This window comes from Hoplias malabaricus, chromosome 7 (assembly GCF_029633855.1).
Source record: "Hoplias malabaricus isolate fHopMal1 chromosome 7, fHopMal1.hap1, whole genome shotgun sequence".
Lineage (NCBI taxonomy): Eukaryota > Metazoa > Chordata > Actinopteri > Characiformes > Erythrinidae > Hoplias > Hoplias malabaricus.
In genome coordinates, this window is record NC_089806.1 from 37,297,171 (window position 1) to 37,319,148 (window position 21,978).

Genomic DNA, 21,978 nt, shown 5'->3' on the forward strand with positions numbered 1-21,978 from the left:
GGAGCTGTGTGACAGCGGCACTATATATAAATATATAAATTAATTTAATTGTCACATTGAAGGCTTTAATCCAGCTTCCTCACTTCCAAAACCTAGCCTAGATTTTATCTGCATTTTCTATGGCTCCCTAACTGCATGTACTGATGATAGTCATATATTTTCCATTTAACCTCATTTAACCTCATTTTATTTATGAACCAGCTCATAAACCTCTGCCTAGAAAATGACAGGGTTTGGACCAAAGCCAGTCGTTCCTGCTGATGTGAGATCCAGTGCGAGAACGGCACCATTACAGTCCACTGCCCAAAATAAATAACAGATGGGCCATTAAAAATTGTACTGAATATTGATGGTCTGATTGCTGCTGCATTTGTCAATGAACAACCCACTTTCTCAGATGAAATGTTTTAGAAATTATTCTTAATTGCTGCTTGTTTTCTTCAGCTGGCTGAGAGTAATCAGTGACTTTTACTGCCATGCACTGATAACTCATTAGATAATCAAATCTGAGTGAGTGTTTCTTGGGCTCAGGATGATGGAAACACTATTAGGCCTTACTGAGTTTAGTGATGCACTCAGGGGATGTTGTTAAAAACATGTTATTCACCTATCCCTGTCCATAGGGGATACTTTATGTCAGCAAAGGAAACCACAGCTTTAAAGGAAAGCTCCTCGTGCTATGTTTTGGGTAGCACCTGATACCTGTGGTAAAAAAAAACACCTTTGTTATTAAACCTTTTGACCTACCAATACAAACAGAAATCCCCAGGGCTAACAGAAGATGACTGTTATCAAGACCTGGGGTGCATTTCATTGCTGTGAATGCAGTGAATGTGCATTTGCAGTGTTAAGGCCCTGGTAGGGTTAACGTGGGCCACATGACTCAAAAGAAGACCACAGTTAAAATGGAATGTCTTTTTATTCTTCTGTACCAATTACTAATGGCTCAGTCATGTGGCCAGCAAAATAAAGTCAGCATTGAGGGTACTTGAATAAATATTGCAGTGTGAATCGTCCCATTCAGAGGGTGAGTCAGGGAGAAGGACACTGCTGCAGTGGCGCTATGACTCCAAGCTGCTGTTCGGAGAAAGTGTGTCATTTTTTAACTGGGTCTCAGGCCACCCAGAGACAGACCTACTACTGCCTGTCTTTTTTACAGGGTCACGCTGTACAGTGTGGTGTTAAAATGCCAATCGTCACATTACTGGAGATGTCTCTTTATCTGTGGGATTTGCAGTGGCTGGAACACTGCATAGATAAGAGCAGGATCAGGTCTGGACAGATTCTAGTGCCTGCAGTAAGCTGTACAGTCATTATGCATAGTCATACTGATGTGTACACTGCACCCTACAATTTACTGGAACTTTCTGTAGATGCTGGTAAGAGAAGAGAAAGCTCTAGGACGCTAAGTCATAGCTTCCCTTTTAATTACTGAGAGACAATTTGCTAAGGGATTTTCATCAATAATATGTTTCAATATGTGAGATCATCCAGGCTATACATTCACTATCAATATTGAGCCTATTATTACTCATTAATATTAGTGCAGTAATGTAAGACATGTAATGTATGATACATTCATTATCTGTGGGTCCAGAGGCTACCTGGAATCATTGGGCGCAAGGCGGGAATACACCCTAGAGGGGGCGCTAGTCCTTCACAGGGCAACACACACACACATTCACTCACACCTACGGACACATTTGAGTCACCAATCCACCTACCAACGTGTGTTTTTGGACTATGGGAGGAAACCGGAGCACCCGGAGGAAACCCACATAGACACAGGGAGAACACACCACACTTCTCACAGACAGTCACCCGGAGGAAGCCCACGTAGACACAGGGAGAACACACCAAACTCCTCACAGACAGTCACCCGGAGCGGGACTCGAACCCACAACCTCCAGGTCCCTGGAGCTGTGTGACTGCGACACTACCTGCTGCGCCACCGTGCCACCCTCCCCATGATACATTCAATTTTAAATTTTTATAACAATTTGACCATAAATCTGTTATACTTGACTGTCCTCACATGTCATTTGCATGCGCCTGCTTTTTTTTTTATTTTTCCGATTTTGATTGTGAACAGACAACATTAACTTCTTCCCAAATGTTTTTGTTCAGTTGTTTCAGCAAAACAAGAGAGCTTCACAGTGCAAATAACATTTGGAACCCTTTTTAAATGATGCAATTCACAACCCCCCAAATCTACAAATCTATACCACAATAGTTTCAGCAGTGGGCACTGAGGAACCACAGGCAGTGGGCTTTTGCACATTTAATTGACAACAGTCTGAACTTCACATCCATTTTTGCAAAAACTGAATATACATTTTATATTCCTGATTATTGTGGAATTTTTCAAAAGGGTTTTCAACATTTTTCCATTTATTTTGCTAAATATTTTATAGTGTTGCATGCATCAAATTCTAAATGTTTATATTTACAACATGCAATAAAATATATTTTAAAAATACTTGATATATTTGCTTAGTGCTTAGTAGTTTGTCAATTTAAATGACAGTTACAAGAAATTTGAAAAATTTATTTGTTTATTAAAAAATTTTTGTTATTTATTTATTTATTTTTTGCAAATATCTCAGTGAGGTTTTGGATTAACAACATTTTGCAAGACTTAGTCTTAGGGTTTAGAGTGAATGTGCATATCAGCGTTATTTATATTGCCTGGAGCTTCTGTTAATACTTTGTTACAACACCAAGTGTTCGTACAATTGTGCAATGCTACACCAGAAAAACACAGGGTGTAATGTTTAGGGTGTTGTTTCAAACCTCATAAGCACAAATTGCCATAGCAACTGAACCAGCTCAGACTTGTAACTGTTAGCTTCAAAGCTGGTCTTATTGCCATGCTGATATTTCTGGTCCCAGTGCTGATTGAAATGTATTAACCAAAGTGTCGATGACCTCATATGCCAGCTCGTGTTTTGAGACAAGATCTCTCACAGATGAGAATTTCGTAATGAGGATGTGGCCACACAACTCAGAACTGCAGTACTAAGACTGAGAAACCCAATGTGGCACATGGCACTGAAGTACACCATGTTCTTCTTTAAACACTACACAGAAACAGAAGTTTGTGGAAACCTGCTTGATATATATATCAAAAGAAGCACCCACACCACACCACGACATCTGATGCTTTGCTTTCCGCTTGGTGATATAAGGCTTAGATGCAGATGTTCGGCCATGGAAACCCATTCCATGAGGCTCTCCATGCACCGTGCTTGATCTAATCTGAAGGCCACGTGACGTTTGGAAGTCTGTAGCAATTGACTCATATAGCATAAAGATAGCAACATTTGAGCATCATGCCCCCAGCATCCACTGACCCTACTATGTCATTTTACGTGGCCTACCACTTTGTGGCTGAGTTGCTGTCGTTCCCAATCACTTCCACTTTGCAATATATAGTAGCAAAGTAAATTTTTACTGATTGAGCTCACATTCCTTCCCCACATATTTTTCTCAAGTATTACATTTTACCTGTATATAGTTCCTCTCTTATTATGTGAATCTGAGCTGTGCTGTGTTTGCACATCTATTATTTGCCATAAATAAAGGGCCAAAGTTCAGGAGCATATCTGAGTCTATTACAATAACTGGAATGAATGTAGGTTCTTACTGGTCAGCGTTTTTTTTTTTAATCTGTTTGTGTTCCCTGTATTTCAGTGTTCCCTTGACTATTTGGTTTTTATTCTGCTGCATTTCATTTTCTTTTAATGAAGGGACATGCTTACGTCAAACCCGTTCCTCTGTTTGGGCACTCGCTGTGCTTTATGCAATACAGGGTCTTGTGAATTGTTTTCTGGCTGCTCCATTTTGATGCAAGTAGCTAAGTGGAGCAGACGCAGTGCATGAGTTTCATTCCATCCCCTCCCTCCCCCCTTCTCCCCACTCAGCGCCCTCAGTCCCGTCTCTGAATCAGACAGACGCAGTGCTGAGCTGAATCTCTGGGGATAGGAAACACAGCGCTGGACCAGAACTGACACCTCCAATCTCATCAGATTCCTCACACTGCTCTGCAAGCAGAGGCCAAGTTTCATCCTTAAACTCCCTGTCTGAACAGGAACGAGGTGCTAACGCTGCATGAAAACTAATACATCTGATGATGTATGTTGCAGTGGTCCCAGATTCTTTTCCCACCAAAAATCTGAAAACCCCAACAAAGAGAATTCAACTGACGTTTAACATTTCAGTATTTTAATCACTGAGATGTGAACAACTGGGCTCAGTGTGGTTGGTGTGCTTGAACAACACTAGCATAGCTATTTTATTTACTCTCCAAAATGCTTTAGATGTTGAAACATTGCTGTAAGGATTTGATGGCATAGTGAGGTGCTCCATCTCCAGAGAACAGTTCCACTGTTCCACAGCCTCTAGCTTATAATTGACACCAGTTGTGGCGGTAACATTTGAAAATAAAGGTACATAATTCATGATACGTAAGACAGTAATATAATATAATTGCTAAATGATTTTGACTTACTTCATTGTTTACTAATGCTTATTACCTTTGTAATACTGTGTTAGGTACCATTAATTAATGTACCCTTATTGTAAAACAGTTTGTACAAGCTTTGTTTATCTAGGTGTATACAACCAAGCAAGTCCTTCAGGAGCTGCACTGAAGGCTTTATGCCTGGCCAACTCTACAGGACTTAAAACCCTAACCAATGTTGAAAATGTGAGACACCTCACACATAATGACACACTGAGGAGAAAAATCAGCCTCAAAATCAGCCTAATTTTCCTGAAGTGAAGGCCAGGAATTACACATTAGTTTAACAGCTAGGATTACAGGGAAATGAATGGTCTTAGCTGATCAACTGGGGAAGATATGTAAATTTATCAGAACCATAACTTTAAAGTTTTCAACTGTTTTGGAGGGTGTTTAGAAATGCCTCGTTGCTTAGGAACAGAAATTCTCTGAGTACCCAATGATCAACACAAACCTGTGTTATTATTACATCTACAAATACAGGCCTCCCGGTCTGGACGCTACTGGCCTGGTCACAATGGCTCTGAATGTAAACAGGATCTGTGGTTTAATCCCATCCCTTGCTCACCACTGTAACTTTGTTTCGGAGCGACCTGATCCTTGTGTTGACGCGCCGTTTTTATTTTTTGCACACAAAGGCCCTGCATGTTCCTACGGCTCTGTTACCACCACTCTGCTGTCATGACATTACAGATGCTGGCTGCCAGTGAATGAGCAGATTAGTGTCCCTGCCCAGGTTCATCAGGTCTACAGCCAGGGTGTTGATCCATTAATCTAATTTGCACTTTACACTTCTCATTCAGAGAGAGCGGATTACCTGCACGAGAGACTGAGAGAGATCCCCTTGCTCTGACGTCAGGCTCTCATCTTCTTTACAAACCGGTTGGAACATTCCTCACACTGTGAAGGATCTGCTTCGCAGGCTAGAAGCTTCTTCACTAGAGGAAGAAAGGGATTATCTGGTTAAGAAGCAGCTATAAAGTCAGAATGTATTATTTTCAGAATGCTTGAGTTAATGTGGATGGCTCTCCCCATGGCTGTATGGGTTTCTTCCATGTACTCCTGTTTCTTCCCACAATCCAAAACCAGATATTTGTAGATTAATTGGCTGTGAGAAATTGCCCACTGGTGTGTGTCTGATGTACTCTGCTGTAGGCCCAATTCTGGGTAGGCTCTGGAAACACTGCAGGCCTGAACTGGATAAGCGGTTACAGACAAAGGATGAATGATAATTGTGTAAATTATATTATAAATGTACATTTGTCAGTGGTCAATCAGAACAACAAGCACCAATAAATAAGTAAATACATAAAAATGGTCCTTTTATAGTGGTTCAATGTCAAATGCTCTGTTTTATAAGTAAAGACCATGTCTGAGCTCTTTACGGTGGTGATGAATGGAACCAGACACGTCAGCAATAAATGAAATGATAACAGGTGCCAACAAACTGTAATATTATTAGTAGTATTTTTATTATTATAATAATAATTATTATTATTAGTAGTAGAATGGTTACAAATTGTAAATCTCCCATTTATCTACTTCTTATTTTTGTTATTCCTTTTCTGGCTGGATTTTTGCCATCAGCTTTTGAAATATTCATTCTGATTGTGTGACGTGTACTTGTATACAGATATTTGAACAATTGTATGGTTTCCATAACCATTTGTTACCAAATTTATTTCCTTTATTATTAGGTTACCACAGTAATCACATTAGCAACCACCTGGGACTACTTAGTAACTGCCTGAAATACCATACCAAATGCTATAGAAACCGCCTGAAACACCACAGCAACCAAAGAACCACCTTAGCAGCACACACTATGGAATACTTTAGTACCCACTTAGCAACATCTTAGCACCAGGAACACCTTAGCAACTAAATGGAATACCGTAGATGCTGCTATAGTAATCCCCATGAAAGACTTTTACAGCTACATTAAATATCATAGCAACTGTCCTAGCAACCATCTGGAATATGATAGGAACCACAAGGAAACATCTTAGCTGCACCATATCATTTTGCTATTTGTTTCTATTATTATTATTATTATTATAAGATAACATATGCTACTCACTAAATAGAAATATTCAGGGTCACACACACACAAACCATAATTGAGTAACTAACGAAGGTTTTTGTTACTTTAAACCACACTCAACAGAAGTGGAACAATGCGTGAAGCCTAATGACCATTGAGGCTTTTCACAGGATAATGCCGCGGGACTATTCCTCTCTCTCTCCCTCTTTCTCTTTCTCTCTTTCTCTTTCTCTCTCTGTCTCTCGCTATCTTTGTGTTCCGTACTTTTCCGTGGGCGTGTCTTAGGTGCGACGTCACCGCGGCGTGGCTTTAGTGGCGCGTCGGCTGGCGGGAGCGCGCAGACCCACACTCCGCAGCAACGCGAACGAGAGGGCCACGTATTCTCATTGACACCAGTCCTTTTCGCCTACTCTCTGTTAGACACGGAGCAGAGCCTTAATACAGCGATATATCACTGTACTGCGCCTTCTAATTCACCTTAAATATGTCTACCATCGTCTACTGTCAACCTGAACAGGTAAGGGACGCTTTAAACTCGGTTTTAGGGAAATATGTGGTGTATGGATGGGTCGTTAACGCAGGATGTACGTGAACGTATTTTGGCACCACGTTGCTTCAGTAGATGTCTAGTGTTTTAGCGACAGGACCGTCTGGCTTTTTTTAAATTGTCGTTTTAAACACGTTCTTGTTGTGTTTTTGTTATTTCTGTACGTGTATTTAAGGTATTGCGTTGGGGGTTGATGAATACCCGCGCAACCATGTGCTCCATGTGGCCTTTCTGAGTCGATTAAATTTCATTTTACTCAGCAACAATATTCATATTCACTGTCCAATATGGTTTTGAAGTTTTATATATATATATAATCAACTTTATTATATATGTGTATATATATATATATTTATATATTTATAAAGGCACGAGGACAAAGGAAATGTTTAATAGTGACAATGTATTTCAATGTATTTCAGTAGTGACAATGAAAAGATTATATATTAGTTTTATTTATATATATATATATATTAGTGTGTGCTCTTTGGTGATCATTTCACAACTGACAACTGTATGTTGTGCTTTGTATAATTTATTAAATACAGTGATTGCTTTATACTCAAAATGTTCAGTTTCTTCATCGGGCCGTAGTAGGTTATTTTTCGGGTAAAAGTTGTCAGACATTGCCGGAGAGGTTTCACAGATTATTGTGTTATAATGCACGGTATTCATCTAATGCCCTATCGCCCGGCCCTAATTCCACAGTCGTCCAGCACCAATACGGTCGCATTCCTGCATCAAAAAGGCGTTCTTGTCACTTAAGTGACCACCTAAATTTTAAAATCTTAGTCTGTCGATATCTGGAAATTAATTTTTTAGTATTTTTTTGTCCCACTGACCTACTTCCGGAGCCCTGTTCTTAATGGCTCACAAAGACTGAATGGTCTGTAGATATGATGCAAGAGACGGTATTGCTGGAAGTAATTGAAGACGAAGGCTCGTTGATTGGCAAGCCTCGCGTCCAATAGCGTCATTCCCTGTGGCGTTTTTGGCCAATCCGGTTTCGCAGTAGGTGGGTGGGTGGGTGGGTGGGGCCGCCGCGCCATATATTTTAGCGGTTACCAACCGTTGGCATCAAATGGGTGTATTCATATTTTTTGGCGGGTGATTAACTGTAGAGAACTGAAAAAAGTGCTGTGTTTAACGTTAGCGAGACCCTTTAGATTGTTAGCGTTGTTAATGACAGTTTCTGTGAAGGGCTCATAAACTGGTGCTTTTCCCAATTTTCTATTCCACCTTAAATGACGCAGCAGTTAACTTTATTTATATATTGGCGCCTAAGATGCCAACAGTTGTCCCATTTAAGGTGGAAGGGAGAATTTGAAATAAAGTAGGTAGCTATTGTTTTGTGTTAAGCACTATTGGTCTGAGTATCACTTCTGTCAGGGATTGTAGGTCCATATATCACAATACAGTTGGTGACAGCTGGTGTTAAAGGCTTTGTTTATGGTCCTTTAGTAGCCAACATGCCCCTGAAATGTTTTTGACATGTCTTTAGTCATTTAGCCAGACAGTTGTCTGTATGGGTGTGTTTCTTAAACAATTAATAGGCCTGTGTCCATCCAGCAGCATTGGTGTAAATTACCCTAAACATCCTCCATGAAATCATCAATGAAACAACATCTCTGCTGACATTGTTTGTTTATTTACAAGAAAAGAAATCTGAATGCATTAAAAGCGGTTTAGATGTTACTCACTTTTGCCCTCGTCCAGTAACTTATCATCTATGAATATGCAATTAATCCCCTCCTCCATATACCCCCCCCCCCCTGCCCTATTGCAGCTAGAAAGCCCTGCCCCACACGTTGACAGTATTGGTTCCTTGGGTTTATGATGTAAAAAAAAAACTGGCAAGCATTGTATTTGTAAGAGATTCTTCTGTGGTGCGCTATAGACTCTTAAACAACCTTTCACAAATCAGTCAGTCACCTCGAGTATGTCTTTTGTATTTATTAACACAAAAATAAAACAAAGAATGCCTACATACCAATGTGTGGCATCCAATATTATACCGTTTGCTTTGATTTAAGGTGTCTTTTCACAGCTTAAAAGCTTAGCACATGTTCCTCTAACACGTTAATGGCTGAAGCTGTCCCACTCTGATTTTCCCCTTGTGTTAATGTTGAATAAGAACATGCGCTGCTCACTCTCTTAAACAGGAAACTCCGTTCTCTTTTTGGCCATGAGTCAGTCCTGGTCAGTTATTTATTTATTTATTCGAGCTGCTGTACTTGCCAGGGGGTAAGGTGCAACATCCAACCACAAATCCTGTCAGAGATAATGGCACTATGGCATGTGTTGGTGACAACCTTTGTTGCCAGCCGCTAATTATTTAGAACAGGTTAGTAGCTGGCAGTCATGTCCCTGAAATGTCATTGAGATGCCTTTGGTCATTTTGTAGTGCTGTAAAACTGTATGGGCGAATACACTGAAACATTCATTGCTGCCTTTATTCTGCTGTCGAGATTTAAGTTACATCTCGAAACATATATCACCAATTCCTTCAACACAAAGGTCATGTCTGTTCTCTTCTGGGTTTCCACACTTGTTTTTGTTGAATGAGAGTCTGGTATATTCTGGTCACAGACTTGTCTGCGTAAAAGTGCTCTTTCCTGTTTCACCATTTCCTAGTTTCCTTCTTTTCTCTTTGCAGTCTTCCAGATGACGCACATTTGTTCAGGCCAGTGTTTACTTTGCAGGTGGTTTATTTTATTGGTTGTGGTCTTTTTTTATTCTGTAAAACGTGCCAGTTGCCATGCAAAAAATATGTTTTAGGCCAGAGTTGCTACAGTTACGATTCACTTCATATCCATTCGTAGAGACAGGGTTCTGTGAATCGGTGTAATAAGTAAATTAGCAACTGATCTAAGACAAATAATATAGATGATGTTGCACGCACTTTATGCCAATTGTAGCACGGAAGCTGAAACAACTTCTGGTATTGTAGAAGGGGAAGGAAACCCCGAATCCACAAAGTAAGTGAAGGATAATTTAATCAATACACAACCCCAACTCCTGTTTAAAATCAAATAAAACGCAAGTTGAAGTTCTGACATTTCCCTGCAATTCCCCACGAAGCTCCCAATGCAAGTCCGTTGAGGTGAGTCTTTCCCATGACCTAATGCCAGTAGAGCCTTTAAAAGTGTTCATTGAATAAAGCAGATCCATTTTTTTTTTTTGCCATCCGATCATTTCAGTCACTTTACGTCCTTAGATTTATTTATTGCTATCAGGATGAAAATAGTATTTAACGAAATATAACAAATCACCTGCTCTGTGTTTAATTCAAGCTTGACATGCCCTTGTGGACATATTTTTACCTGCTAAACATGAGTGACAATTTAGTTTCATTAGAAGATTCGCAACTACAAGCAATATATCAGAACTTGGGTCTCCTACTCTGATTATAAAACCAAAGAGTGCTTCATTGCAGATATTTATTTAGTTTCCACTTAATCCTAGTCTGTCTACATTAAATTTCCCATGTGGAGATTCAAGCAGTTGTTCAGCTAAAGCCCAATTCTCTTGTTAACCTCCGCTCTTAAATTGCAACTTTATTAAAGTAGAATTAATCTCAAATGGTGCACTCTATAATAGCCCTGATAGTGTCTGAAGGCTGCAAAACTAAGCTGCCTTGCCCTTCGCGTTCCCACAGCTGTAGTTAATAGACCAGGACTGTGATCTGAAAACAAGAAAAGCGGCCAAAGTCCAATTTAATGTCCCCAACATGATGTACTAGGCCTGTTATAGAAAGAAAACAGTTTGCAAAGCCAGTTTCAGGGTTGATTTAAGTGTAATGGGAGACTTGTTTCTGTATATGGGTACAGAAACTGTTGAACAACAAGACTTGACAATAAGCAGAAGTTCTGGACTGTTTTTTAATGTGTGGATGGAGTGAGTCAGAGTGGCTCCTTCTCTGGGTCTTTGGCTTTATGTGCAAATGGAAAGAACAGCCAGAGTATGAGGGAGAGAGAGAGGCAGGCCGTGCAAATATTGCCAGATGTTACTTAACCTCTGGAAATTGAGGCTGCCTGAATGAACACACATCTGCACATAAAGAGCTTTTTCACCATGCGGGCACCCTCCTCCTTGTTCTGCTGGTAAAGCATTCCAAAACCCACGTTCCTCTGAATAACGTTTGCAGTTCAACAAGACAAGGCTTTGACGTCTCCTTTTTTTTTTTTCCCTCAACAGTGGTTATGAGCTTCCGTCCTTTTCTGAGTGCTGCAATAAATGATTCATCTCGCCTCTACTTTTGCTGCTGTCCCTGTACATTTTGTCCTGCACATTACTTTTTTTTTTAAATGTTGTGTAAGCTTCACGTGTGCTTAAAAGTGGTTTTATTTATTTATTTATTTATTTTTACTTTTTTTATAAGCTCAACACCAGAAGTGTCTGATCTCATCTATTCACTTCCTTCAGATGAACAAAAAGAGAACAACAGGAACTACTTTTCTTTGAAGCAAAGAAGTAAACAATCCTTTGAATACCTGTGAGAGAGAGTGTGAGGACTGCTGCGATATGTAGTCTCCTAATTTCGAAGGCTTGGCTGCAATCCCTGAGTGGAGCATGACTAGCGTGAGGAAAGGTCCCATGCTGCAGATTAGTGCAATTGCAGTGGGACTCGCACTAAAGCAACCAACACAGTTTCATGCATTGGTGACAGGGGACTGCTTGTTAAAGAACTGTCAAGTACGTCTATGATCAAGGAGAACATGTCTATGACAAGGAGAACACTGCATCTTGTTTTTTCCACAGTGCCTTGGAGATGCATCCCCACTACTGCACAGATTTCAGCCGTGTGGTAAATACTTAAGCAGGCGATAAAACAACCTTCACACAGTGCTGTCCCTCCTCTTCTCTCACCATTGTTCACTTCCACACCAGCTGAGCATGCGCATTAATAGAGGTCAAAGTCACAAGGCAGAAGAGTGCACACTCACAATGTATTTCTTTATTGCTTGTCTCCATTCCTCTCTGCTCTCGTTTTTTTTTTTTTTTTGGTCCTTCACTGCCTGCCATCTTCCGCAGAGGACATTCCATGTAAAGGACAGGTTTTTTTTTTCTGTTGCTGAGTCACACCAAAGCTTTATCAAGGAAGCTGATGTTTCTGATAAAACTCCAATTGGACAGGCCACCCTCACAATAAAGGAATACACCGTAATGTTGAAAAGCATGGCCAGCCATTTCATCACAGGCTAAAATTTTCAATTTCACAGCTTATTTTCTAATTCTTGTGAATTTATTACACTATGCAGGTGTAATACATTGGTATTGTATACGAAAACACTACGGGAGCAAAAGGGTCAGATTTGAGGATGTTAAATCCAGTATGCAACAGCTGTTTGCTCTGAAACATTTCCAAACATGTTATTTGAACACACAAAAGAATGTCAAACAGCATAAATCCCCAGGCATTCCTGGACTGAGTTCAGGCCTCACTTCTTAAATACGTTTCAGCTCAGTATACATCCAGAATAAAAGGCCATCAGGGACACGGAGAGAAGTCTTCAGTGTTGGCTTTTTGTTTTCAAACCTCTTTACAATTTCTACAAGTGTTTTCTAAATTCTACACATCCGGGTCGGTCTTTTCTTTCTTTGCCTTCTGATTGGTATTTTCTTCTAATCAGTAAAGAACAAATTGACTGCACTTGGACTGCCAAGACTCTGTGAGGGTTTTTTCCCTTCTCATTTTGTTGCTTGCGGAACTTTGTAAGAATGCGATAGTAATTTACTCAAGATTTATTTCTCAAACTTGTCTGAAAACCGGGCCACCTGTTGAACCAATGCTGTTCCTGCAAAACCTCTGGAAGGTTCCAGAAGAGTTGTCAGGAGGCAGGACTGATAGGTTGGTGTGTCTACAGGGTACGCTATGCTACAGGTTAGAAGAGATTAAAAAGCATGTGTGGAGTTCAGAAGTGTGCGGGGGAGATGGGTCTTTTGATGATTTCAAATAGTTTGGGGTGAAGGGTGTGCATTTTAGAGAAAGTCTAAAGTGTCATAGCTGAGGATTGCTAATGAGGAATGCCTGGAGGTATACAAACCGATCTAGGCTTTGGGCCCATGTGCATGTATGTATTTGCATGTACTATTTTAGAACAGAGATGGGGAGGTTCATGTTATTTAAGCATCTGATTGATCTCAAAAGCAGTTTGGATATGAAAAGCAAAACCTGATCCAGGATCAGCCCATATTGTGTAAAACAACACGGCACATTGTCATTGCAATTTCTTTTTACCAGGTTGTGACTCATTTAGAGTTTGTGATCCCAGGCCTTCTGCTTAGGCCGTATGACCTCTTCTTTTTGTGCTGAACACCAGAGTTTAATCGCAGTATTGGATTGCGAATTGGACCATAGCCTAGAGTCCTAAGGCCCCAATATAACCATTGATCTGCAGCAATCTCTCTACATTGCCCTCGTGATAATCTCCCCACGTGTTCCTGTTAAAACATAAAAGCTCATGTTTGCCTCGTTCTGTCTCTTGCAGGTGATAATATACGATCAACACAGAAAAAGTTCGACTCTATAGCCAACGGGATCGCGAGGACTTGATTACAGTCGCTCTAAGCCTGAGAGTTTGTGTTAGTTCGGCTGCTCCCCAGCCTCCTCACCTGCTCCGTGCCCTGCTGATATCTGGAATCGCCTCTATTGCCCATTCTGCAGTGAAGGAAAGACCTAGGTGCCATATTACAGCTTCTCGGCACAAGTGTTTTCTCCCTGAATTACGTCAACTTTGATTAGGTAAGCTCATTACTCATTCACGAGACTTGCTTTGTGCACACAGAGAGAGGAACAAAAATGTGATTATAAATTAATTACCAGAGGATTTTTTTATGGGATGAATTTAAAGCCCACGTGTCCTTGTAAAACGTGATCTTTTTTTAATATATATATATATTGCCTGCCAAATTGGTGACTAAGCTTCTGTGTGGCATTGAACTCATTGTATATTTTTCTATCCATTATTAAAGGATCAGCTTCCAAAAAAACTGCCAAAATGATTCCCAACGGATATTTGATCTTTGAGGATGAAAGCTTCCTGGATTCCACAGTTGCCAAGATGAATGCCCTTAGGAAGAGTGGCCAGTTCTGCGATGTCAGACTTCAGGTACAAAAACCTCTTTGACCCTTTGTAATGCTTAAGATGTAAATGGGTTTGTTTTTATAGGTGAATTTAAAAATTCACATGAATCTCCTGAATCGTCATGTCACACTGAGGCATGCCAAACAGCATCATAGAAGAATAATGGGGAAACCAGAGCGGTGTTAAGACCTGGGCCTGCTCTTCATTCCTGTTAAACATAACTATTTATTATTTTTAAGAAATTATGGCATTCTTGTTCGTTCTGCAGGTCTCGGGCTGAGTCACTCCTGAAATGTGAAGCAGCATGAAAAGAGAGATGATTTACTCGGGAGTGTTAGTTTAGTAGACCAAATTCCAGGAACTGTCAGTGGCTGGAAGCCAAGCGGTGTCTATTAACCTGTGAATGAAACACCCTACAGGAGAAAAGCTGGCGAACCGAAGAGAATCTGTCCCAGATTCTAATAGCGTTGTTACAGTAACACATGCCTCAAGCTCAGCTTTGATTAAGGAATCCACAACAAAAAAAGTCTGTCCTGAAGCTCTAAGAACTAATTAGTAAAGAGGAATTCCATCAATTTCTGCAGATTGAAATGAGGATTTTACATCAGACCACTCTACTAACTAAAGACATAGGTCAGATGTCTTTGTATTGGAGGCATTAACAGCTAGGATTGAGAAAAATATGTAATTATATTTATTAATGATCTAAATAACAAGTGAACCTACATGTCCATGTATGGTTTAAATATCATGCTATTATAAGTTAAACAAAAAAAAACAACAACTTTTAGATATAGCTATGTTTTCCTTGGGTACGATTTTTACCTTCAGTGCACTGCAAAAATGTAGGCAGTAACTTGATATCAGAACTATCATACATCAACATCTCAGACATGCAGCAGATTATTTATAACAGTTTCATGTAATGGCTTTCTGTGGGAATTGCTTTTAGAGGCATTAAACTCTTCAGACATCCAAGTCTTTACCAAACTTCAAATCATACTGCTCTGAATAACTTTTCCATCTTAAAGGGGACCTATTATGAAAAGAATATAAATTATTCAGTGCATGTGCACATTAATTTAGGCATCTGAAGCTCTGACCAACCCACAAACTCAAACAAGACAACACAGATTTGCAGACAGACCACAAAAAACTCACTGAGAACATGGGATAAAATAAATGGCTCAGATTTTACACTGCGTCTTACATCAACGGCAGGCACTTTAGAATTATCCAGCTTCCAAGTGCTGGACTTGTGTTTTAAAGGTTAAGCACCATGTATAAAAGTGTCAAACAAATAAATACAGTGGAATTTGAGTTCCTAACTTGAGTTTATGGATAGTCAGAAAACATGTTATTTCTTACTAATTCAAGGAATAAGGTTTAAAAGACCGTTGGTGTCTCCATTTAGCTAGCTAGATACTGTCATAACAGTCAGTCATAACGGTGTTTTACCGCGGCGTTGTTCAGCTGTTGTCCACCAGTGACGTCACGGTTGCGTTCAAGAATTTCCGTAGCGAGCTCGGGTTTTTCCGTCAATTTAATAAAATTCAGTTTTAAAGCAAAAATAAACTCCTATTTTCATTTTAATTCATACTTATATATGTCAGTAACTAAAATAATGTGGAATATTCATAGAGGTCCATTAAGTGGTGCTCAGCCTTTAAGTGAGGGAGTGAAGATGAGGTTAGACTGAGCACATCTATCAACTAACTTGGAGAAATAACGTGGTGATTAATGGTGGATAAAAAAAAAGAAGAAAAACAAGTGTAGGGAAGAGGAGAATAAATCAAAAATGGCTAAAATCAAGAGCCTCTGCTCCTTGCTCATTGATCATGCGTTTTCACAATGAGGTCAGCTGTGGGTCATTCTCAATTAAAGGAACAGGCGCTGAAACGGGGCATTCTAAACAAGGCATTTTAGACGGGGTGGACGACGACTTTGCTGGGTGTGTTAGATCCCTGTGGTATTTTGAACAAAGCACGTCAGATGTTTTTGTGGTTTAAAAAAAAGCAATGCCTGTTATCTGTTTGTCCGTGTATGTACTGCTGGATTCTTAGTTGCATCACAAAGGTACCTTGGCCCTTTTAACCTGCTGTTTGCATTTGTAAACTGAGCTGCATAACCATTTTTCTCTTGAGTTATAGAGGGTGTGACCCTGGTGACCTTTAGTCCTTTGATCTCCCCAGGTGTGCGGTCATGAACTGATGGCACATCGCGCAGTGCTGGCCTGCTGCAGCCCGTACCTGTTCGAGATTTTTAACAGTGACCTAGAACCTCACGGCGTCTCTCATGTGAAGTTTGAGGATCTGGACCCTGAGGCTGTAGAGATCTTGCTGAACTACGCCTACACTGCCCAGTAGGTTCACTCAGGCATTGAAGTTTATAGGAGTTTATTTTCCTACAGAGGCCCAAACTTTGCTTTTCACAGCTTGTGTTTTAATAATAATGAGTCTTCTTATGGCCTGTCTTTTCCCCCCATCCTTTAGGTTGAAGGCAGATAAGGACTTGGTTAAGGAGGTCTACTCTGCAGCCAAAAGGCTCAAGATGGAAAGAGTGAAGCAGGTAGAGCCTAATACCATAGTATTTTCCTTCTCTAACAAACTTGTTGTTGTTGTCCTGTGATTGAAGGTTGTTTGTTCTGATGCAAATCACCATCTACTGGCATGCAAATAAGTCAGTGCAAATTCTTTACTTGACCTGTGTCCTGCCTGTTTATTTTTTAAGATTTGTGGAGACTACCTGCTCTCCAAAATTGACTCCCAGAATGCCATATCCTATCGCAACTTTGCTAGCAGCATGTGGGATATGCGTCTTCTAGCCAAGATTGACTGCTATATTCAAGAGCATCTTCTGGAGATATCAGAGCAGGAAGACTTTCTCAAACTGCCTCGCTTGAAGGTGAGTTCCTCAAGGATCAACTCTTGGTCCTGTTTCATTTTGGGGATAATGTGTTTATATATCGCAACAACACTCCAGAGACTTAACTAATGATTTACAAACAATTAGTATGTGTTCTAATGTAACTGTATTAATCTAGTACTTTGTTATGCGAATGCAGTTGGAGGTGATGCTGGAAGACCATCTAGCCCTGCCCAGTAACGGAAAGCTGTACTCCAAAGTGATTAGCTGGGTGCAACGCAGCATGTGGGAGAACGGAGAAACGCTGGAGAGACTGATGGAGGAGGTCAGTACTGCGCTCCTCTGTGAGCCTTCTCTCCTCTTTCTTTCCCCCTCTTGTTTTTTATTATCCTCTATTTCACCCACCCTCTTCCATTCACCAGTTTAAAGGGTCTGTTCAATTAACTCACGCTCAGCCCAAAGGCTGGATGGTTTTATGTTTTCCTTTTTTTTTGTTTTTGTTTTGTTGTTCCTCTCCTTCACCACAAAACTCCCCTCCCCCCAGGTTTTAAGAATACATATTTTGCAGTAGGTACTATGTGGGGCTGTTACACACTCTGCAAAGCCGAGAGGTTAGTCCAGGTGAGCAGAATCTCTAAAGCCGCCTGTACAGTAACCATCACTGCAACTGCTCCTTTCCAAACTTGTCAGTGAGCCTTTTTTTTTTTTTTTGGTTTGTTTTGTTTGTTTTTGTTTTTTTTTTGCTGTCACACTGATGTCTCCCTCTTTCCTGAGCAGGTGTGTGTGCATATGAGCGTGTTTGTGTGGGCTACGGACATTAGTACTAACAGCTCTTCCTCCCCGTTGATTTGTTTCTCCTTAGGTTTATTAGAGCAAACAGCTACAAGACTCTGAGCAGACTGAAGAAGCCACGACTGGGGGCCACCAGGGTAATGAGTCAGAGAAAAAAGAGAGAAAGGACGAAAAAAAAAAGACAGAGGAGCCACAGCCAAAGGAGAGCTGAGCTCCCATCTGTCGATACAAACCTCTTACATGTGAACAAATAAGTCTTCAGCAAATTCAACCTAGCCCCAAGCATTTCCACGTCTCCAGAAAATGTAAACACTTGATTGGTTTTCAGCAACAAATAGATCTAATGGCATTTAATGTTCACACTTTTTATTAAAAAGTCATGGACTTAATCCATGATCTTTTCCATTCGAATCACAGTATGGCACATATCAGGCCCTGTTTTTATTTATTTATTTATTTAATAATCTCTTCTGATTTACATTTCTGTTGTGGTTGGATGCACTTTTTTTGTTCCTTTCCTTTATCACTGATGGAGTTGTTTTGATTCTAAAATGGCTGTTAAATTTAGCCGAAAATCCACACTGTTTGCTGACAGCAGACCCTTGAAGGAGCCGTTGGAGTAATCTGTAAAACCGCTTAAGTCTCGCTGGAATGTGTGTGCTCTTACATCAGCTTAACTAACTCCCTCAGCCAAGATGATGACCAGCAGCTCTGAAGCCCATGGTGACGACGAATAGCGGACACAACTTTCTCTTGTTTCCTCTTCAAACTTAACAAATAACTCCTGGTTGTGATGTTGTTGGAAGAGTCTGCAGAACTAAAGCAGAGGTGTCCTCGATAGCATCCAGAGAAGATGGTTTTTGTTTTGTTTTTTTTTTTTTTGTTTTTTTTTTCCTCTCCCTTCTTTTTTGTGCCATCCTGCTTCCAATCCCTGCCTGAACAGAAGCCGCATTGTATTTGCAGCCTTAAGAAGCTTTCTCACCAGCATCTAGCAGCCCGGCGACAAGCTTGCGACGTCTCTCCTCTCCCAACCCCCCCTTTTTCTCTCTCTCTTCCTCTCTCCCCTCCCTTGTCCCGTGTTGCCGGGTGCCCTGTTGCCATGGAGACAGCCACATGGGTTCTTGTGTCGCTGTGTGTCTTGCAGGTGCAAACGCTGTACTACTCGGCCGATCACAAGCTGCTCGATGGGGGCCTGTTTGAGGGCCAGGCTGAGGTGTTTGCCGCTGAGGATGACCACATTCAGTTTGTGCAGGTACACAAAACCAGCACCAAGCCCCTCCCAGGCTGGACCACAAGCCTGTTTAGTCCTGCTCCGTTAGCCTTTGCTGCTGAAGTTAAGCAGAATTAGAGCAGCTGCTTCTCGGTGCAGGCTTTTTTTTATGAATCTGCTAAGCTCTCTTACTGTAAGAGAGCGATCTAATGTACGAAGGGCATACATCTGTTGTGCTGCATATGTGGCTGTGAACTGGCCATACATTTCTAGTATTAAACATTATAAACACATACTTTACCTGCTGGATCCATAGGAGTCTTACACTGATCTGTTAGTCCAGAGAGCAGTTAGCTTCGTAGGGTGTGGTAGAGTCAGGGGTCTGGGATTGTGGGGAGTGTATGATTTGTGTGCTTGGGCCGGGTGTCTGTAGCTGCATTGTGCCTTTACAGAAGAAGACCCCGCGTGAGAACATTCACAGGCAGCTGAGCAGCAGCTCCTCCGGCAGCCTCTCCCCTGGCTCGGTCAAGCAGACCTGCAAGCAGGAGTGGAAGTACATCGCCTCTGAGAAGACCACTAGTAAGTGTCCTGCTGCTTAGACACCTCTCATCCAGTTATAGTTGTCTCTAGACATTCATCCTCCATCAAAGAAGTAAAAGCTCAAACAGAACTAGTCACAGACTTGGAACAAAAACAGCACTGGCAGGAAATTAGTCAGGATTATTACAACAAAAGGTGTTACGTAATGCCGTCTCTTTCAGAACCTTGACAACAACAGGGACGTGATGTTCCTTTACTAACTTTGCATTCCTAACCTGCTCTTCTATTATTCCATCTCTCAGACAGTACATACCTGTGCCTGGCCGTGCTGAATGGTGTACTGTGCGTGATCTTCCTTCATGGACGGAGTAGTCCCCAGGCCTCACCTTCGGCCACACCCTGCCTACAGAAGAGCCTGAGTTTCGAGGCTCAGCCAGTGGAGGAGGAACAAGAGCAGCTGCTGGCTCCCATGCACTACGCTCGCTCTGGCTTGGGGACTGCTGCCCTCAGCGGACGACTCATAGCTGCAGGTCAGTCCTTGTTAGTTATTCAGGCAGCACGAGTCTACTGCTGGGGAGAGTGAGTCTGATTCTGATTGTTGGCTCTTCAGGTGGTTATAATCGTGAGGAGTGCCTACGGACTGTGGAATGTTACGATCCAAAGACTGACAGATGGAGTTTCATTGCCCCGATGAGGACGCCTCGAGCTCGCTTTCAGATGGCTGTGCTTATGGTACGTATACAGTTGGTACACACCCGTCTACTGTTTGGCAAATTGGTTTTAATTCACTGATGCTAACTCCATTCCATTCCTCTACACACCAGGGTCAGCTCTACGTAATGGGAGGCTCCAATGGTCATTCCGATGAACTGAGTTGTGGGGAGACCTACAACCTTAACGCAGATGAATGGACTCAAGTGCCAGAGCTCCGAACCAATCGCTGCAATGCAGGTGTGCAATTAAGAGAGCGTCATACCTGCACTGTTTAAATATTTGTAGACTTTCAAGGATAAGTATTTCTGGCTTGAATATGGAGTTTGTTTGTTATTTTTTTAAATAGGTGTCTGCTCTCTGAACAACAAGCTGTACGTTGTTGGCGGATCGGACCCTTGCGGGCAGAAAGGTTTGAAGAACTGTGACACTTTTGATCCTGTGACCAAGGAATGGACCAGCTGTGCCCCACTGAACATCCGTGAGTGTCTGGCACCCGTCTAACTACAGACACTTTAGATCTTGTGTTAGAGCTGATGCTGAAATATTTCGCTGTCTTTTAAAATTTGCACATATCTGTGCAGGGAGGCATCAAGCAGCCGTGTGCGAGTTGGATGGCTTCATGTATGTGATTGGTGGAGCAGAGTCGTGGAACTGTCTGAACAGTGTGGAGCGCTACAATCCTGAGAATAATACCTGGACCCTCACAGCCCCCATGAATGTGGCTCGGAGAGGGGCTGGCGTGGGCATCTATGCAGGTAAGCTCCTTCACATTTGCACCAGTTAAGAGCCCTTTGCCTCGACAGAAAATGATTAGATGTAGCTCAGACATTCTCAATGCAGTTACTGAGAAACCATTTTGTATTTTTACTTGGGTTCCAATTACTAACACCACAGCCGTATACGGAGCATTCTACATTTGTTGGTGGATGGTCTAAAACAGCATTGCTTTAAGCAGGTATTCCGTCATAGTGAAGCCACCAGGTTCCTAGCACAGATCTAGCCAAGACTAGAAGCTTGGTTTACAGATGAGAGGAGGGTCTGAGTTTCTTCTCCTGCATGCCCACAGGGAAGCTGATAGTGGTGGGTGGATTCGACGGCTCCCACGCCTTACGCTGCGTGGAGGTGTACGACCCTGCCCGGAATGAGTGGAAGATGCTGGGGAGCATGAACTCGGCGCGTAGCAACGCAGGCGTGGCTGTGCTGGGCGACTTGATCTTCGCCGTGGGGGGCTTCGATGGCAATGAGTTCCTCAACAGCATGGAGGCCTACAACCCTGAGCTGGACGAGTGGAGCGCCTGTGCCGAGCCTCTCACCAGCACCTAAGTCCTGGTGGGAGTTTTAGCACAGGGGATGGGGAAACGGGGGTAGCAAGGGAGGGTCAGATGTAACACCTCTCTCTCTCAAACTAACAGGCTTAGTGACGTAATCGTGCTTCGTGATGTGTATGTGAGCGGGTCGGGGCGGGGCTTGGAGACGGGGTGGGGGGATGGGGAGGAATCACGGGGGTCTTCAGTGAAGACTAACTCATTACATTGCAAGTGGGTGGACTTGGGAGGGTTTCGAGTCCTTTGGGGGTTGCAGAAAGCAACTTTAAGCTTTTGCATATTGCATACAATATTTTTTGTTGTACATATTATTGTGTCACTACTTTTCAAC

At 41.7% G+C, this 21,978-nt stretch overlaps 1 protein-coding gene across 1 annotated transcript; it reads left to right on the forward strand.

Moving 5' to 3' along the window:
• Positions 1-6,914: 6,914 nt before the first annotated feature.
• ivns1abpa (influenza virus NS1A binding protein a) lies at positions 6,915-21,796 on the forward strand. Its single transcript, XM_066676559.1, has 15 exons — positions 6,915-7,083; positions 13,605-13,858; positions 14,089-14,225; positions 16,394-16,563; positions 16,694-16,769; positions 16,932-17,105; positions 17,266-17,391; positions 19,003-19,110; positions 19,521-19,647; positions 19,911-20,138; positions 20,219-20,340; positions 20,433-20,559; positions 20,669-20,800; positions 20,904-21,077; positions 21,389-21,796. Exons 3-15 carry the CDS (start codon positions 14,115-14,117, stop codon positions 21,643-21,645), a joined length of 1,932 nt encoding a protein of 643 aa, XP_066532656.1. The 5' UTR covers positions 6,915-7,083; positions 13,605-13,858; positions 14,089-14,114; the 3' UTR covers positions 21,646-21,796.
• Positions 21,797-21,978: the final 182 nt, after the last annotated feature.

Excerpts from the sequence above, each read along its gene's own strand:
- ivns1abpa (XM_066676559.1), top strand. The coding sequence starts at position 14,115 with ATGATTCCCAACGGATATTTGATCTTTGAGGATGAAAGCTTCCTGGAT. Across the intron at positions 17,392-19,002 it reads TGGAGAGACTGATGGAGGAG|GTGCAAACGCTGTACTACTC; the intron begins GTCAGTACTGCG and ends TGTGTCTTGCAG. Across the intron at positions 19,111-19,520 it reads ACCACATTCAGTTTGTGCAG|AAGAAGACCCCGCGTGAGAA; the intron begins GTACACAAAACC and ends GTGCCTTTACAG.